Source organism: Ziziphus jujuba, chromosome 3 (genome assembly GCF_031755915.1).
Source record: "Ziziphus jujuba cultivar Dongzao chromosome 3, ASM3175591v1".
NCBI lineage: Eukaryota > Viridiplantae > Streptophyta > Magnoliopsida > Rosales > Rhamnaceae > Ziziphus > Ziziphus jujuba.
The window spans coordinates 2534249-2546631 of NC_083381.1; the positions used below are offsets into that span (position 1 = coordinate 2534249).

General features: G+C 32.0%; 2 protein-coding genes across 3 annotated transcripts; both read right to left on the reverse strand.

Annotated features, from left to right (window-relative positions):
- Positions 1–364: 364 nt before the first annotated feature.
- LOC107433806 (putative disease resistance protein RGA1) lies at positions 365–2402 on the reverse strand. 2 transcript variants are annotated; one of them, XR_009638449.1, is made up of 4 exons: positions 1473–2402; positions 1275–1341; positions 1043–1132; positions 365–943 (listed from the first exon to the last, which is right to left on the reverse strand). XR_009638449.1 is itself a non-coding variant. In XM_060816015.1 (3 exons), exons 1-2 carry the CDS (start codon positions 2386–2388, stop codon positions 1277–1279), a joined length of 981 nt encoding a protein of 326 aa, XP_060671998.1. In that variant the 5' UTR covers positions 2389–2402; the 3' UTR covers positions 365–1132; positions 1275–1276. The 2 variants fall into 2 exon arrangements, 1 of the variants encoding a protein (XP_060671998.1); XM_060816015.1 differs by having other exon boundaries at positions 365–1132.
- Positions 2403–2462: 60 nt separating this feature from the next.
- On the reverse strand, positions 2463–4856 carry LOC132803259 (putative disease resistance protein RGA3). Its single transcript, XM_060815846.1, has 3 exons — positions 4853–4856; positions 2572–4709; positions 2463–2468 (listed from the first exon to the last, which is right to left on the reverse strand). The coding sequence occupies exons 1-3, from the start codon at positions 4854–4856 to the stop codon at positions 2463–2465; spliced, it is 2148 nt and encodes a 715-aa protein (XP_060671829.1).
- Between the last annotated feature and the right edge of the window lie 7527 nt (positions 4857–12383).

A 12383-nucleotide genomic window follows, 5' to 3' on the forward strand; every position in this document is an offset into this window, starting at 1 on the left:
GTTATATCTGTATTGAAACGTAGATACACTTTTATTTATGAAAAACTATTATAAATTTGATCAAAATTATAATCTGCTATAAAGATGAAGCATATGAACAATGGAATTACATAAAACAGAAACATCTATGAAAAACTGGAAATGTTAGATGTACTCAAACGATGACAAACAACAGAAGTTTTTAATAAGGTCCAAGCAATACCCTTTTACTTAAAAGCAAGAATTAGAAGATCTAGGAGCAGCCACTAAGAAGCAAACTTTGAGTCACTATTTTTTGGAGTTTTGTGCAACATAAACTCATTATCCGTCTTCTAATCATAGACAGCACACCAGTACTCATCACTATCCATTCTGCAACATATATATGTCTGAAACTCCATTGCATATTAAAGTAGGAAGAAATTAATTTGAAACTGAAATTATGAACCATTAGTGATCCATGCTATTAGCAATACCCTTTAATTTAAAAATAAGAATTAGAACATCTAGGAGAAGCCATTCAGAAACAAACTTTGAATCACTGCTTTTTTGGAATTATTTGTAACACAAACTTCATTATCCATCTTTCAATCGTGAAAGAACACCAGTATATATTCATCACCATCTATATATTTTGCAACAATAAATAAATATATGAAACTTCATTTCATGTTAAAAGAGGAATAAATTAGCTTCAAACTGAAATTACCAATCATCAGCATTGACAGAGGGCTTTATTTTGGCAAACTTATTCAAAATTTTGAAGTCATTCAGAGTAAGGGGGACGTCAAGAGATTAGCAATAGCAATTGACATTTATATACTAGAACGAGAACAGGATTATCATTTCCATCTCCCCAAAAACAACTCTACGATAAATAATTAAGCCAATCTTCGCTAGTGTTGCTAAACCAGGAGGCACACCATAATCTTTTGCTTTAAACAATGCAAAATGCTTCATCAACCTGGTTTAAGATTAAAATATTGAAACAATTAATTATAAAAAAACTGTGATGGTTACATACAAACATATAAAAGGTACAAGCGAAATGGCTCATAGTTACCTATTCCTTAATTAGCTCAGCTTGTTATGCCTTAGTCCATCTATGCAATTCAAAATTAAGTTGGAAATTTTCGAATATGAAAATTGGATCCTAAAAATCAAACAAAAAAAAAAAAAAAAAAAACAAAAAAAAGAAAAAAAAACAAAAAAAAAAAAACAAAAACAATGTCATTAAGTAAAAAACATGTGGCATTTCTTCGCTGCAAAGAAAAAGGAATAAGGGGCGTAGTTACCATTATGACATTCCTTTATTGCAAAATTGTGATATCCGAAACTTGTTAAGTATTCCCCAATTACATCCTAAGCATAAATACAAATTAGGTATGTCATCATAGCATGAGTGAAAAAAAGGGGGAAAAAAAAAAAAAAAAAAAGAGTAACAAAAAAAAAAAAAAAAAAAAATTTAAATGATGGTGGATTCATGAAAGTACCTGAAAAACTGGTGGAGGGTTTTGTGGAAGCACCTAATCTCAAGATCAACTCTGGTACACGAGCAACTTTAGGCCAATCCTCACCGGTTTCTCTTTGGCATCTTCCGTATAAAACGGGACAATTCTTAATCTTCAGTTTCTGTAATGATGTGAGCTGACGTAGTCCTTGTGGTAGTGATCTCAAATTATAGCACTTAACAAATTCAAGTGTGTGTAGGGATTTGAAGTTGCTTATCCACTCTGGAATGTCAATCAAATTTTCACAGCGTTTGACTTGAAGTCGTTGCAAGCTCGTAACATGTTGAAGACCCAGAGGTAAAGTCTCTAATTGAGGTAAATTTATCAAAACGAGTGAATGCAGACTACTTTTAAGGGCTAGCGACGTAAACTCATCAGCAGCATTGGACATGTCAAGTTGGTAGCATTCATCAATGCGTAAGAGTTGAAGCGAGGAGGCAAGATGTTGAATACCGGGAGACAAGCACTTCAAGTTACGGCATGCATTAACACTAATATCTGTGAGAGAAGTGAGGTTTTTGAGCCATTCGGGAAGAAACTTTAAATCCTCAATTTTGTAAAGCATTAGGCAACTCAAATTGGAGAATGGAATGAGAGAGCTGCTGGAAGATGATGCTTCCTTTAAAGCTGGAATCTTTTGCATTGCCCGTTGGAATGGCTTCCACATATTATTTTCCACTACCATTCTCTCTATATTTGGAGATAGTGGCAAAAAAGTCAGCTTTGGGCAGCCACCAATAAGCAAGTCTGAAAGACGAGGAAATGAATGAGATACATAGTGATTATTTATTGAAGAGGAATTCTCATCCACTACTTCCTCCCTCCACCATCCTTTTAGATTGGGCAAATAAAACAAGCCTAAGCTTTCCAGAGATGGCAGAATTGTAGTATATGACATAGAGGACTCCTCTGAAATATACTCTAGAGAAAGCAATCCAGTTAGCCACAATTTCTTGAGAGAATGGAATTGAGTTAGCGCTGGTAGATGTTGGCATTTCGTACAATTATCTAGTTCAAGATTCACTAGACTTGCAAGAGATGGAAACCAACTTGAAAACCTTACACCCTCATAATTTCTTACGTATAACCGCTTCAAATTTGGGTGTGGCTGGAGGCCTGCTAGTGTTGCTTCATAGTCCACATCAGCAATATCCCATCTTAACCGCAAACCACAAAGAAGATGTTTTCCCATTAAATTCGCAGACTTGGTATCTTTCTCATTCCCTAAATTGCGAATTACCATTTCTCCTCTAAGGTTGTTTAATTGCATCAAGTCCCTTAGCTCACCCACCTCACCACTGTCACTATGTCTAGATAAAGAAGATCCTTTGCTGTCTCTCTTCAGCACGAATTCTGTTAGTGTCTGAAGATTAGTCAACTGATCTAATCCATTCGGCATATGAGTCAAACTGCTGCAATATGAAGTATCAAGATTTACAAGGTTGACTAGTTTCTCTGTGTCACTTGGTAGCTCTTGGAGTTGTCTGCATTTTGACAGTTTCAATGTTTGCAAATTGTACAATGTGGTGATGGAATATGGCAACGCTTTGATACCTTTATTTTGAGAAAGATCCAGATACCTTAGATGCCTCAGTTTACCAATAGAATTTGGCACTACCTTAATTCCCAGATTATGAAGATCCAAAATGCGCACCAGCTTAAAACTTGACAGAAGTACATCACAAACTGATTGACCTCGTCCACCTTGAACTGTACTTGATGACTGACCAAGCAAAAGAATTGTCCGAACCTTATTGACTTGAAAAACTGTTGTTGGAATTTGTTCTGATGAATCTAAATGAAAATTAAACAACACATGACGAGTACTTTTGTCAGAATTACTTTTTATCTTTGGCTGCAAAGAAATGCATTTTGTTCCTCCTACTTGTGTTGCAAGATCATGCATGAGGTCATGGATTTTACATTTTATATTTAAAAATTTATCCTCATGATGTTCCTGAAAGAATGATCTCCAAAGTAAATCCATAAAGTACTCACGACCTGTGTCAGCCAAAGACTTAGTTGAATCTGATTGCTTAACAAATCCAAGTGCCATCCAAACATTTATTAGCATCTGTACATTGATTTCATAATCTTTAGGAAATAATTGACAAGATGCAAAACATTGTTTCAGATGAGATGGGAGATTATCATAGCTAAGTTTTAAGGTTGGTAAAACGTCATTTTGAGGGACTCTTGAAATTTCCATTTCAAGGAAGGATAACCATTCTGTTTCTGAATTTTTAAAATATAACATCCTTCCTATGGTCCTTAAAACAAGAGGAATCCCTCCACATTTTTTAACAATCTGCTTTCCAATCTCCACAATATTAGAATTGTTTGCCTCATGTCCATGCTTAAAAGCCATCCTTTCAAATAAAGACCAAGATTTGTCTTTATCTAATCCCTCTAATATATATGGCTCCACTGTACTCATAATTTCACTAACTCTTGTACTACGAGTAGTTACCACTATTCTACTCCCTTTTGCACAATTTGATAATAAGATTTTCAAACTCAGCCATAATCCATCATTCTCATTCCACACATCATCTAATACAAGGAGATACCGTTTTACATTTATTTCTTTTCGAAGTTCCTTTTGTAATTGATCCATCTCCATGTTTTTAAGGTCCTTATCAGTTGCAAATTTAAGAATTTTCTCAACAAGCAATCTCACAGTGAAATCGTTTGAGACACACACCCACATTCTTAAATCAAAGTTCTTCTGGACTATCTCATCATTATACACCAATTGAGCAAGTGTAGTTTTTCCCAACCCTCCAGTACCAACTATGGAAATCACCGCTACGTTCTCCTCAATTTTTTCATCCATCAAGAATTTCATGATCGCTATTTTATCTTCATCTCTCCCAATAACTTCTTCTTCAGGAACATACGAGTGAGAATCCTCCCTCCTTCTAGCGACAACGCTGCTTTGCTCATGTCTCTCCTCTAAATGGAATTGTCTAGCGTCTCTAATCACAGCTAGGCGTTCCTTAATAGCTTTTATTTTGTGGCCCAGCTTGTGTCGAAAGGCTAGTTGATTTGAGGTGGAGAAGAAAGTACGTACCTTCTTGGTCATTTCACTACCAAGCATCCCTTGTTGTAGCAAAGCCTCAGTGTTGAACTCGTCCATCAAGTCATCAGCATCATAAACAACATCTTCAAGCCTCTTTAGCCAATTTTTGATTTGATGATTATGGCTCTGCTTCTCCTCTGCATCAAGAAGTAGGAATGCTGTGGGGTGTCAAATCTAATTGAAGTAAATTCAATGGGATGCGATTGCTTTTTTTAATTTCCTTAATCTAAATATAAAGTTATATACATTGTTAGCAATTGCAATTTTTTTCAGGGCATACGCATTTTTTTTTTTATTTGTTCCAATTGGAGGTGGCTACCTCTGTAATTACATGGTGATCATATTTCTCTCCACTTTTGGTGAGTTTAAAATTTGTTTATTATTTTAATTTTTTGAATTTTTTTTAAAATAAAATTTACGCCAAATGCTAAAATAATAGTAATAAAATTATTACTACCTGCAGATTTATTTTTCTATTAAAATATTTTTTCCCCAGATATTCTTAGTACTTCTATAAATTGTTTTACAAACAATTTTTATTATTTATTATTTATTTAAATATTAAATACTTTTTGTTTAGTACTTCTACAAATTTTTATAAGTTCACCGTATAATTCATATGTTTGTATCTTGTAATACTTATATATGTTATTATGATTTTTTTTGTTAGTTTTGAAGATTCTAAGATTTTATTTTATTTTTTTGATTAATTTTAGTTACTTCTAAGTAAAGCTATTTTCTAGCTATATTATATATATATATATATATGTATGAGCAGTTAGACTCAAATCAGCTCCTCAACATCAGTACTGATGCCACAATTTTTCATTTTTGACTCTCAAAATTTTCTTTTTTAACCTTTAAGTCGCGTAAAGTGTTGAGATTTAAAATTTTACTTATTAGTCAATCGGATCTCCATAAAGTTTCATTTTCCTAAATAGTGTTTAGTAGGCCACTGAACCATATTTGATTATTTTTAAAATTTTAAATTCTAGTATTTCATGTGATCCAAGGACTAATGAAAGAAGACTAATGTTAAAATGATCGTGTTGTACTAGATGTGAGCCTATTTTTATATATGAGCATTAATTTTTTAAATAAGGTTTTAGTATGCCATTGAACCATATTTAATCATTTTTTAAATTTTAAATCTTAACATTTCATATGATCTAAGGACTAATAAAAGAAGATTGATGCTAAAACATCTAGTTGCCACGGATGTGAGCCTGACTTTATACATGAGTATTTATTTTTCAATTTTTTTAAAATTATTTTTGTTTGACATTTTATTTTTAAGACTTAATAGGATTAAATGAAAATAAATAGAATAGTAAATGAATGGATGGATCTTGATCCTTTATATGTTATTTTCCTAATGTCACTAAATTAAGAAAAACCTAAATGAAAAAAAAAAAGAATAAATGAATAATGAATCATAGTATCAAGACCGATCCAAGATCCCTTGGTGGACTCCTAGACAAGCCTTGATCCCACAGAAACCCAACCGAACTTTTCAATGAAAAATTTGATAGTATTTCCCTTAAAGGTTAGATAAGCCACAAATTTTCTTGTATAGAAAAAACACTTCTAAAAGCACTACCTAATTCCTCTCATCTAGCTACAAATAATTCCACAAATTTCAAAACTACATAATAATATAACACAGGGAACAACCATAATATTAATTAAATAAATATTCAACACAGTACATAGAGCATCATAAGGTTTACAATTAAGTATAGAATTTTAATACAATACAAGATAGGAAGAAATATTTCAATATAAGAAGAAAAATAAAAGAAAAAGACTTCTTGGAATGCAGCAATGAACAAGATGTTGAGCCAGCCTCCGGAGGGTCAAGGCCTACTAACCTAGGACTAAGGAAACAGATTTAAAAACATCAGACACTAATTTTCCCGGTGAATAATCCCAACTGCTACATAAATAATAATAATATAATAATATAGAATAAATGTGATTAATAATAAATAAATATATAAAATAGTAAATAAGTAAAATTAATAATTTTCTCTCAAAATTATTACAATTTCATTCAATTGGAAAGGTTCCCATTTAAAATTATTTTCACAAAATCCATCATTTTTATACCTTTAAATCAAGGAAATAAATAAATAATTAATTAAAAAAATACAAATAAAACACATACAATTTCAAATTTCAAATTTACTTACAAATAAAATACAAATAATTTCAAATTTCAAATTTACATTGAAAATGATTTAGTAACAAATTATTAAATGAAATATCATGAAATAAAATGAAATCACAAATAAAATTTGTTATAGAAAAATTTTGCATAAATGCAAAATTAAGCTCAATGTATAAATTATAAAATTTGATTTAATAAATCAATTAAATAAAGAAAGAAATATTTTAATTAATTTGGAACATCCATTTTAAAATAAATGGTAAAAATATAATAAAATTTATTTTAAAACACCAAATCAAATTAAATAATAAAATATGACAAAATGCATTTTAAAATATCAATTTAAAATAAATAATAAAAATATGAATAAATACATTTTAAAATATCGATTCGAAATAAATGATTAAAAAGCATAATTAAATACATTTTAAATTTCAATACAATTTTAAAACATTTTTATTTTGAAAATCGTATTGAGAAAACAACTTGACTCACCACACTATATACTAGTGGTGCTGGACGATAACCAGCATCCCCAGTACACTCTGACGGGAAGAATAAAGAGAGAAACATGCAAACAGTTGCTTTGGCATCCCAACAATATCCTATGCATATAAGATGAGAATTTGTCCGTACCCGTACAATCGACTGCCCGCTAACGTGTTGATCTTGTACAATTGAAGATGGGGCTAATCACAAGGGCACAAACTAAGATATTTAAGAAAAACCTGATTATCTTCATTCAACGTGTTATCAAATCCCAAGAGGGTATGACAATACTCGAAGATCCAAAACCCATCTTATGTATCCAAGTTATGAAGGCGGAAATGGACTAGTAAGCTGTTTTGGTGCTTCTGTGGACTCTAGGTAGTAAAGAATGAATTTATTGACTTATGAACATGATTGAGCATTTCAAGAGATCATGAAATCATGCCAAGATAGAAGCAAAGCTGTTCATTAACTATGTTGGTGAACAAGGATTTATGTTGGTTGAAAATGCATGTTTTGGTATTGACTTTGACTTCTTTTATTGATCAAGCAAGTTTCACTTATTTCAATCAAGGGCCAACATATAGGAATCAATATTAATCCTATTTGGCATCTTACATGGCAAATTGGAGCTGATTTGGAGAATAAACTAGCTGATGATTGGTCAAAGACAGCTTGTTTGACAAACTAGTCAACTAGTTTTCTAATTTGAACATTTGACTTTTGTTTTAGGAAATAGTCTCTATTTTAATTTTTATTTATTTATTTTCTGGAAAAATTACTTTAGAAAATTTATAATTTTATTATTTTGATTGTAAATTAATTAATTAGTTTCTATTTCACAGTTAAGAAATTAATTAAATCAAATTAGATTAGGAAATGAGGTAAAATTTCGGCCACACCTTTGTTTCCTAAACACTTGGCTGGTTTTACCTAGTTTTTAGGGTTTTATTTTGTTCATTCAAAGCCTATTTAAAGGCTTAATTTCAATGAGATATATTATACAGAAAATTATTAGTGAGATTGAATTCTCTTTGTTCTCTTTGAACATCTAAAACACTTAATAGAAATCAAGTGTTTTGGTTAGACTTATCAATAAGACATCCATCATCTATTGTGGCATCTTCATCATATACCAAAGTTTCTAATCACAAGTTGATCAGTGGTTAAGGTGACCATTAAAATCTAAACTTAATTTTTGACCCTGGCTAATTTAGTACGGGTTTAGAAGCAAGTCGACATAGATTCGTATCATTTGGTATTAGAGTCAAATTTTGTTCAGGTTTGATTAATCTTATTTGCTTTATTTTGTTTTGTATTATTCTATAATTTTAACATTAGGTTAAGGTTTTTTTCTATCTATCCACGTTTTGCATATAAAAAAAAAAAAATTCTTACATAGCCGAATGTGTTTCTTTGTTTGGCCAAATTTTTGCTTCCTAATTTGTTGGTTGTTTTGCATAATTGTTCTTAGTAATTTGGTTTATTATTGATTTGATATTTTAATCTTAATTAGTTGCATTCATATATTTCAAAAAAAAAGAGGGAAAAAAAAGGAGTTTCGGAACATATTGCATAAGAAAAAATACAATTTTTTGCAATTTGTTTTTTTTTGAAAGTTTGTCTCGAGTTTGGTGGAAATTTGGCATTTGGAATTGCAATTTTGGTGTTGATTCTTACTACTGAAGTTTGTGTTTAACTTCTGTGAGTGATTAAAAAAAAAAGGAAGAAAAGCCAAAGATAAAAAAAAAATTAAATAAATAATTACTACACAAACACCAGTTTTGGTGGCTTGTTATTGGGGCGGCTTGTTTTCGAGAAAATACAATTGTAATTATTGAGTTGCTGATTATTTATTCAATATTTGGATTGCTGGATATTTGAATTTTGAGTGCTAAAATTATTTGGAATAAAATTGGTTAAAGGATTTGATACAAAGATTTAAATTACAAGAACAACAACAAACAACTATCTCATATTTGTTCGAATTGTTCCTTGTTTGTTGTTTGAATCTCTTTTCTAAATTTTTATCCTTAAATTTTTGGTTTCTTTATGTTCTGGACCATTATTTATTGATTCTGAAATTTCATTGATATTTAACCTTGTTTTTGATTAGTTAGGCCGAGACTAGGTTTTATTAATTCACTTGGTATTTGCTTTCTTTTTGTTGCTGTTTTATTAATAAGTTTAATTAGGGCATACTTGTGATCTAATTGCTATTTTGAGTGTGTTTTAATAGAACTTTGAGATAATTCTTTGAGTGGAAAAAGCCAAGAGCGTGTGAGCTTAAAAGAGGGTTAAAAGCTGAAATTAGTGTGTAAACACAAGTGTCGAGACCTTATTTGAGTGAAACACGTGAGGGAGTGATTTTGGTAAGGATTTTTGCATTATTTTTGCTAACATTACAGATTCAAGGATGAGAAGAGGAGGAGGTGACTCATTAAGAAATATTGAAGAGGAATCCATGGGAATCAAAGGAGATTCTAGAGCTACCAGAAGTGGAGGTGAACCTATCGACATGATGGCGGTCTTGGAACAATTACACAAGATGAATGCTCCTTTTGATCACCTAGATCAAAGAATGACAAGTTAGAAACATCACAAGATAGGCCGAATCCAAGGCAAGAATTTAATGGAAGCCGAGGTCGTGGATAGCCTAGGGAAGAATTCGAGGGCGGTAATTTTGGAGATAATCTTGATGAGGAATTTGATAGTATTTTTGCTCTCCAAGGAAGGCAAAATCGTGAGAGGCAAGTTCTAAATGAACATGATGACTTTGGAAACATTAAAGTCAATATACCACCATTTTTGGGCAAGAGTGATTAGGAGGCCTGCTTGGAATGGAAAGAGAGTATGAAGATGATTTTTGAATGCCATAATTCTTTCAAGGCAAAGGAGGTGAAGTTGGCCACTTTATAATTTAGTCATTATGCACTCCAATGGTGAACAAATGAGCAAAGTACTTGAAGACGAGTTGGTGATGAATTGATTACTACTTGGTGACAAATGAAAGGAGCCATGAGAAAGAGATTTGTACTGAATCATTACTATAGGTTGCTACATCAAAAACTTCAATCATTAACACAAGGAAATAGGACCATGGAGGACTACTACAAAGAGATGTAGATTCTTATGATGAGATAGAGCATAAATGAGGAACGTGAGGCAACCATGGCACGGTTTTTAGGTGGTTTGAATCATGAGATAGCGAACCAAGTGGAGTTATAACAATATGTAAAATTGAAGGAAATGCTTCATGTGGTTATCAAGATTGAAAACCAATTCAAGAGGAGGGATACAAAATCATGATTTGAAGGTGTTTTAAACAGTGGGAGGCCTAATTCTAGTGTTTGGAGAATCAATCCCACCTATGTAGCAAAGACAAAACCGAAGCAAGGAGTTGAAAGCACCAATCGGCTAAGAAAAGATGCTAGGGCCGAACCTACTTAAGCATACCAATCTAAAGGTAAATCTGATCCTAAAACTTCAAGAATTGGAGATATTGTGTATTTCAAATGTCAAGGCCGATGACATATTACCAACCAATGTTCAAACTGAAGAATCATGGTGTTGAAGGACAATGGCGAATTGGAGTCCGGTAGTGATGAAACTGAAATTGAGTCCAAACATGAAGAGGAAGAAATTGAATATGAAACCAAAAATTTCAAAGCTTCAAATGTCGAATTGAGCTTGGTGGCAAGGAGAGTGTTGACTATATACAAGGATGAGGACCAAGTTCAAAGAGAAAACATCTTCCACATTTAATGTGAAATTCAAGATAATATTTGTAATATGATAATTGATAGTGGAAGTTGTGTAAATGTAATTAGTAATGTTGTGGTTGAAAGTTAAGGTTAACAACCATTAAACATCCTGAACCATATAGATTACAATGGCTTAATGATAATGGTGAAATGGAAGTAAACAAACAAGCCAAGGTAAAATTTAGCATTGATAAATATATTGATGTTGTTCCCTTGCATGCTGGCCATATTCTATTGGGTAGGCCATGAAAATTTGATAAAGATACCATACACCATGGTAGAGAGAATTTCATGTTATTTAAATTTAAGGGAAATAAGATCAAGCTGAAACCATTAACTCCAAAGGAAGTATTTAGAGACCAACTTCAAATGTGACAAAGAAGGGGGCTGAAAAGTTAAAAGAGAAGGCAAGTGTGGCACCCACGGCTTCACCAATTGAGAAAGGAGGTAAGACCAATTCACCCATCCAAGGAAAGTCTTCTAAAACTAAAATTGAATGGAAAAAAAAGTGAAAAAGCCGAGAGGGTGAAAAAGCCAAGAGCATGAGAGAGAGTGAGGTAGCCGTGAGTCACAAAGAAAAAGAGAGGAAAGAAAAGAAAAAAAAAATACCTTAGTTTAGATTAGGTTAAAATAGCAATTTTGAGTAATAAACCATTGCTAGTTATGATTTATAAAGATGTTTATTTAAATAAACAAGCTAACCTTGAAGAGCTTGAATTGCCAAGTTCTATTTCTTTTCTTTTGCAGGAATTTAATGATGTTTTTTTCGGAGGAAATTCTTAATGGTTTACCACCTATCCGAGGGATTAAACATCAAATTGATTTTGTGCTGGGAGCTACAATTCTTAATAGACCTGTATATAGGAGTAATCCTAAGGAGACAAAAGAGCTGCAAAGGCAGGAAAGTGAGTTGTTAGACAAAGGTTATATTCGTGAGAGTATGAGTCCATGTGCTGTTCCTGTTTTATTAGTTCGTAAGAAAGATTGTTTATGGGGCATGTGTGTAGATTGCAGGGCCATTAATAATACAACCATTAAGTATGAGCATCCTATCTCTAAATTAGATGATATGCTTGATGAATTATATGGTCCATGCATGTTTTCTAAAATTGATTTTAGGAGTGGATATCATTAAATTGGGATGAAAGAGGGGGATGGATGGAAAACCACATTTAAAACTAAATATGGTTTGTATGAGTGGTTAGTAATACCTTTTGGTTTAACTAATGCCCTTAGCACTTTTATGAGATTAATGAACCATGTTATGCATCTATTCATTGGAAAATTTGTGATTGTTTACTTTAATGATATTCTTGTATATAGTAGAAACTTAGGTGATCATGTAGGACATCTTAGGGTAGTTTTAGGAGTACTTAGGAAGAAAATAT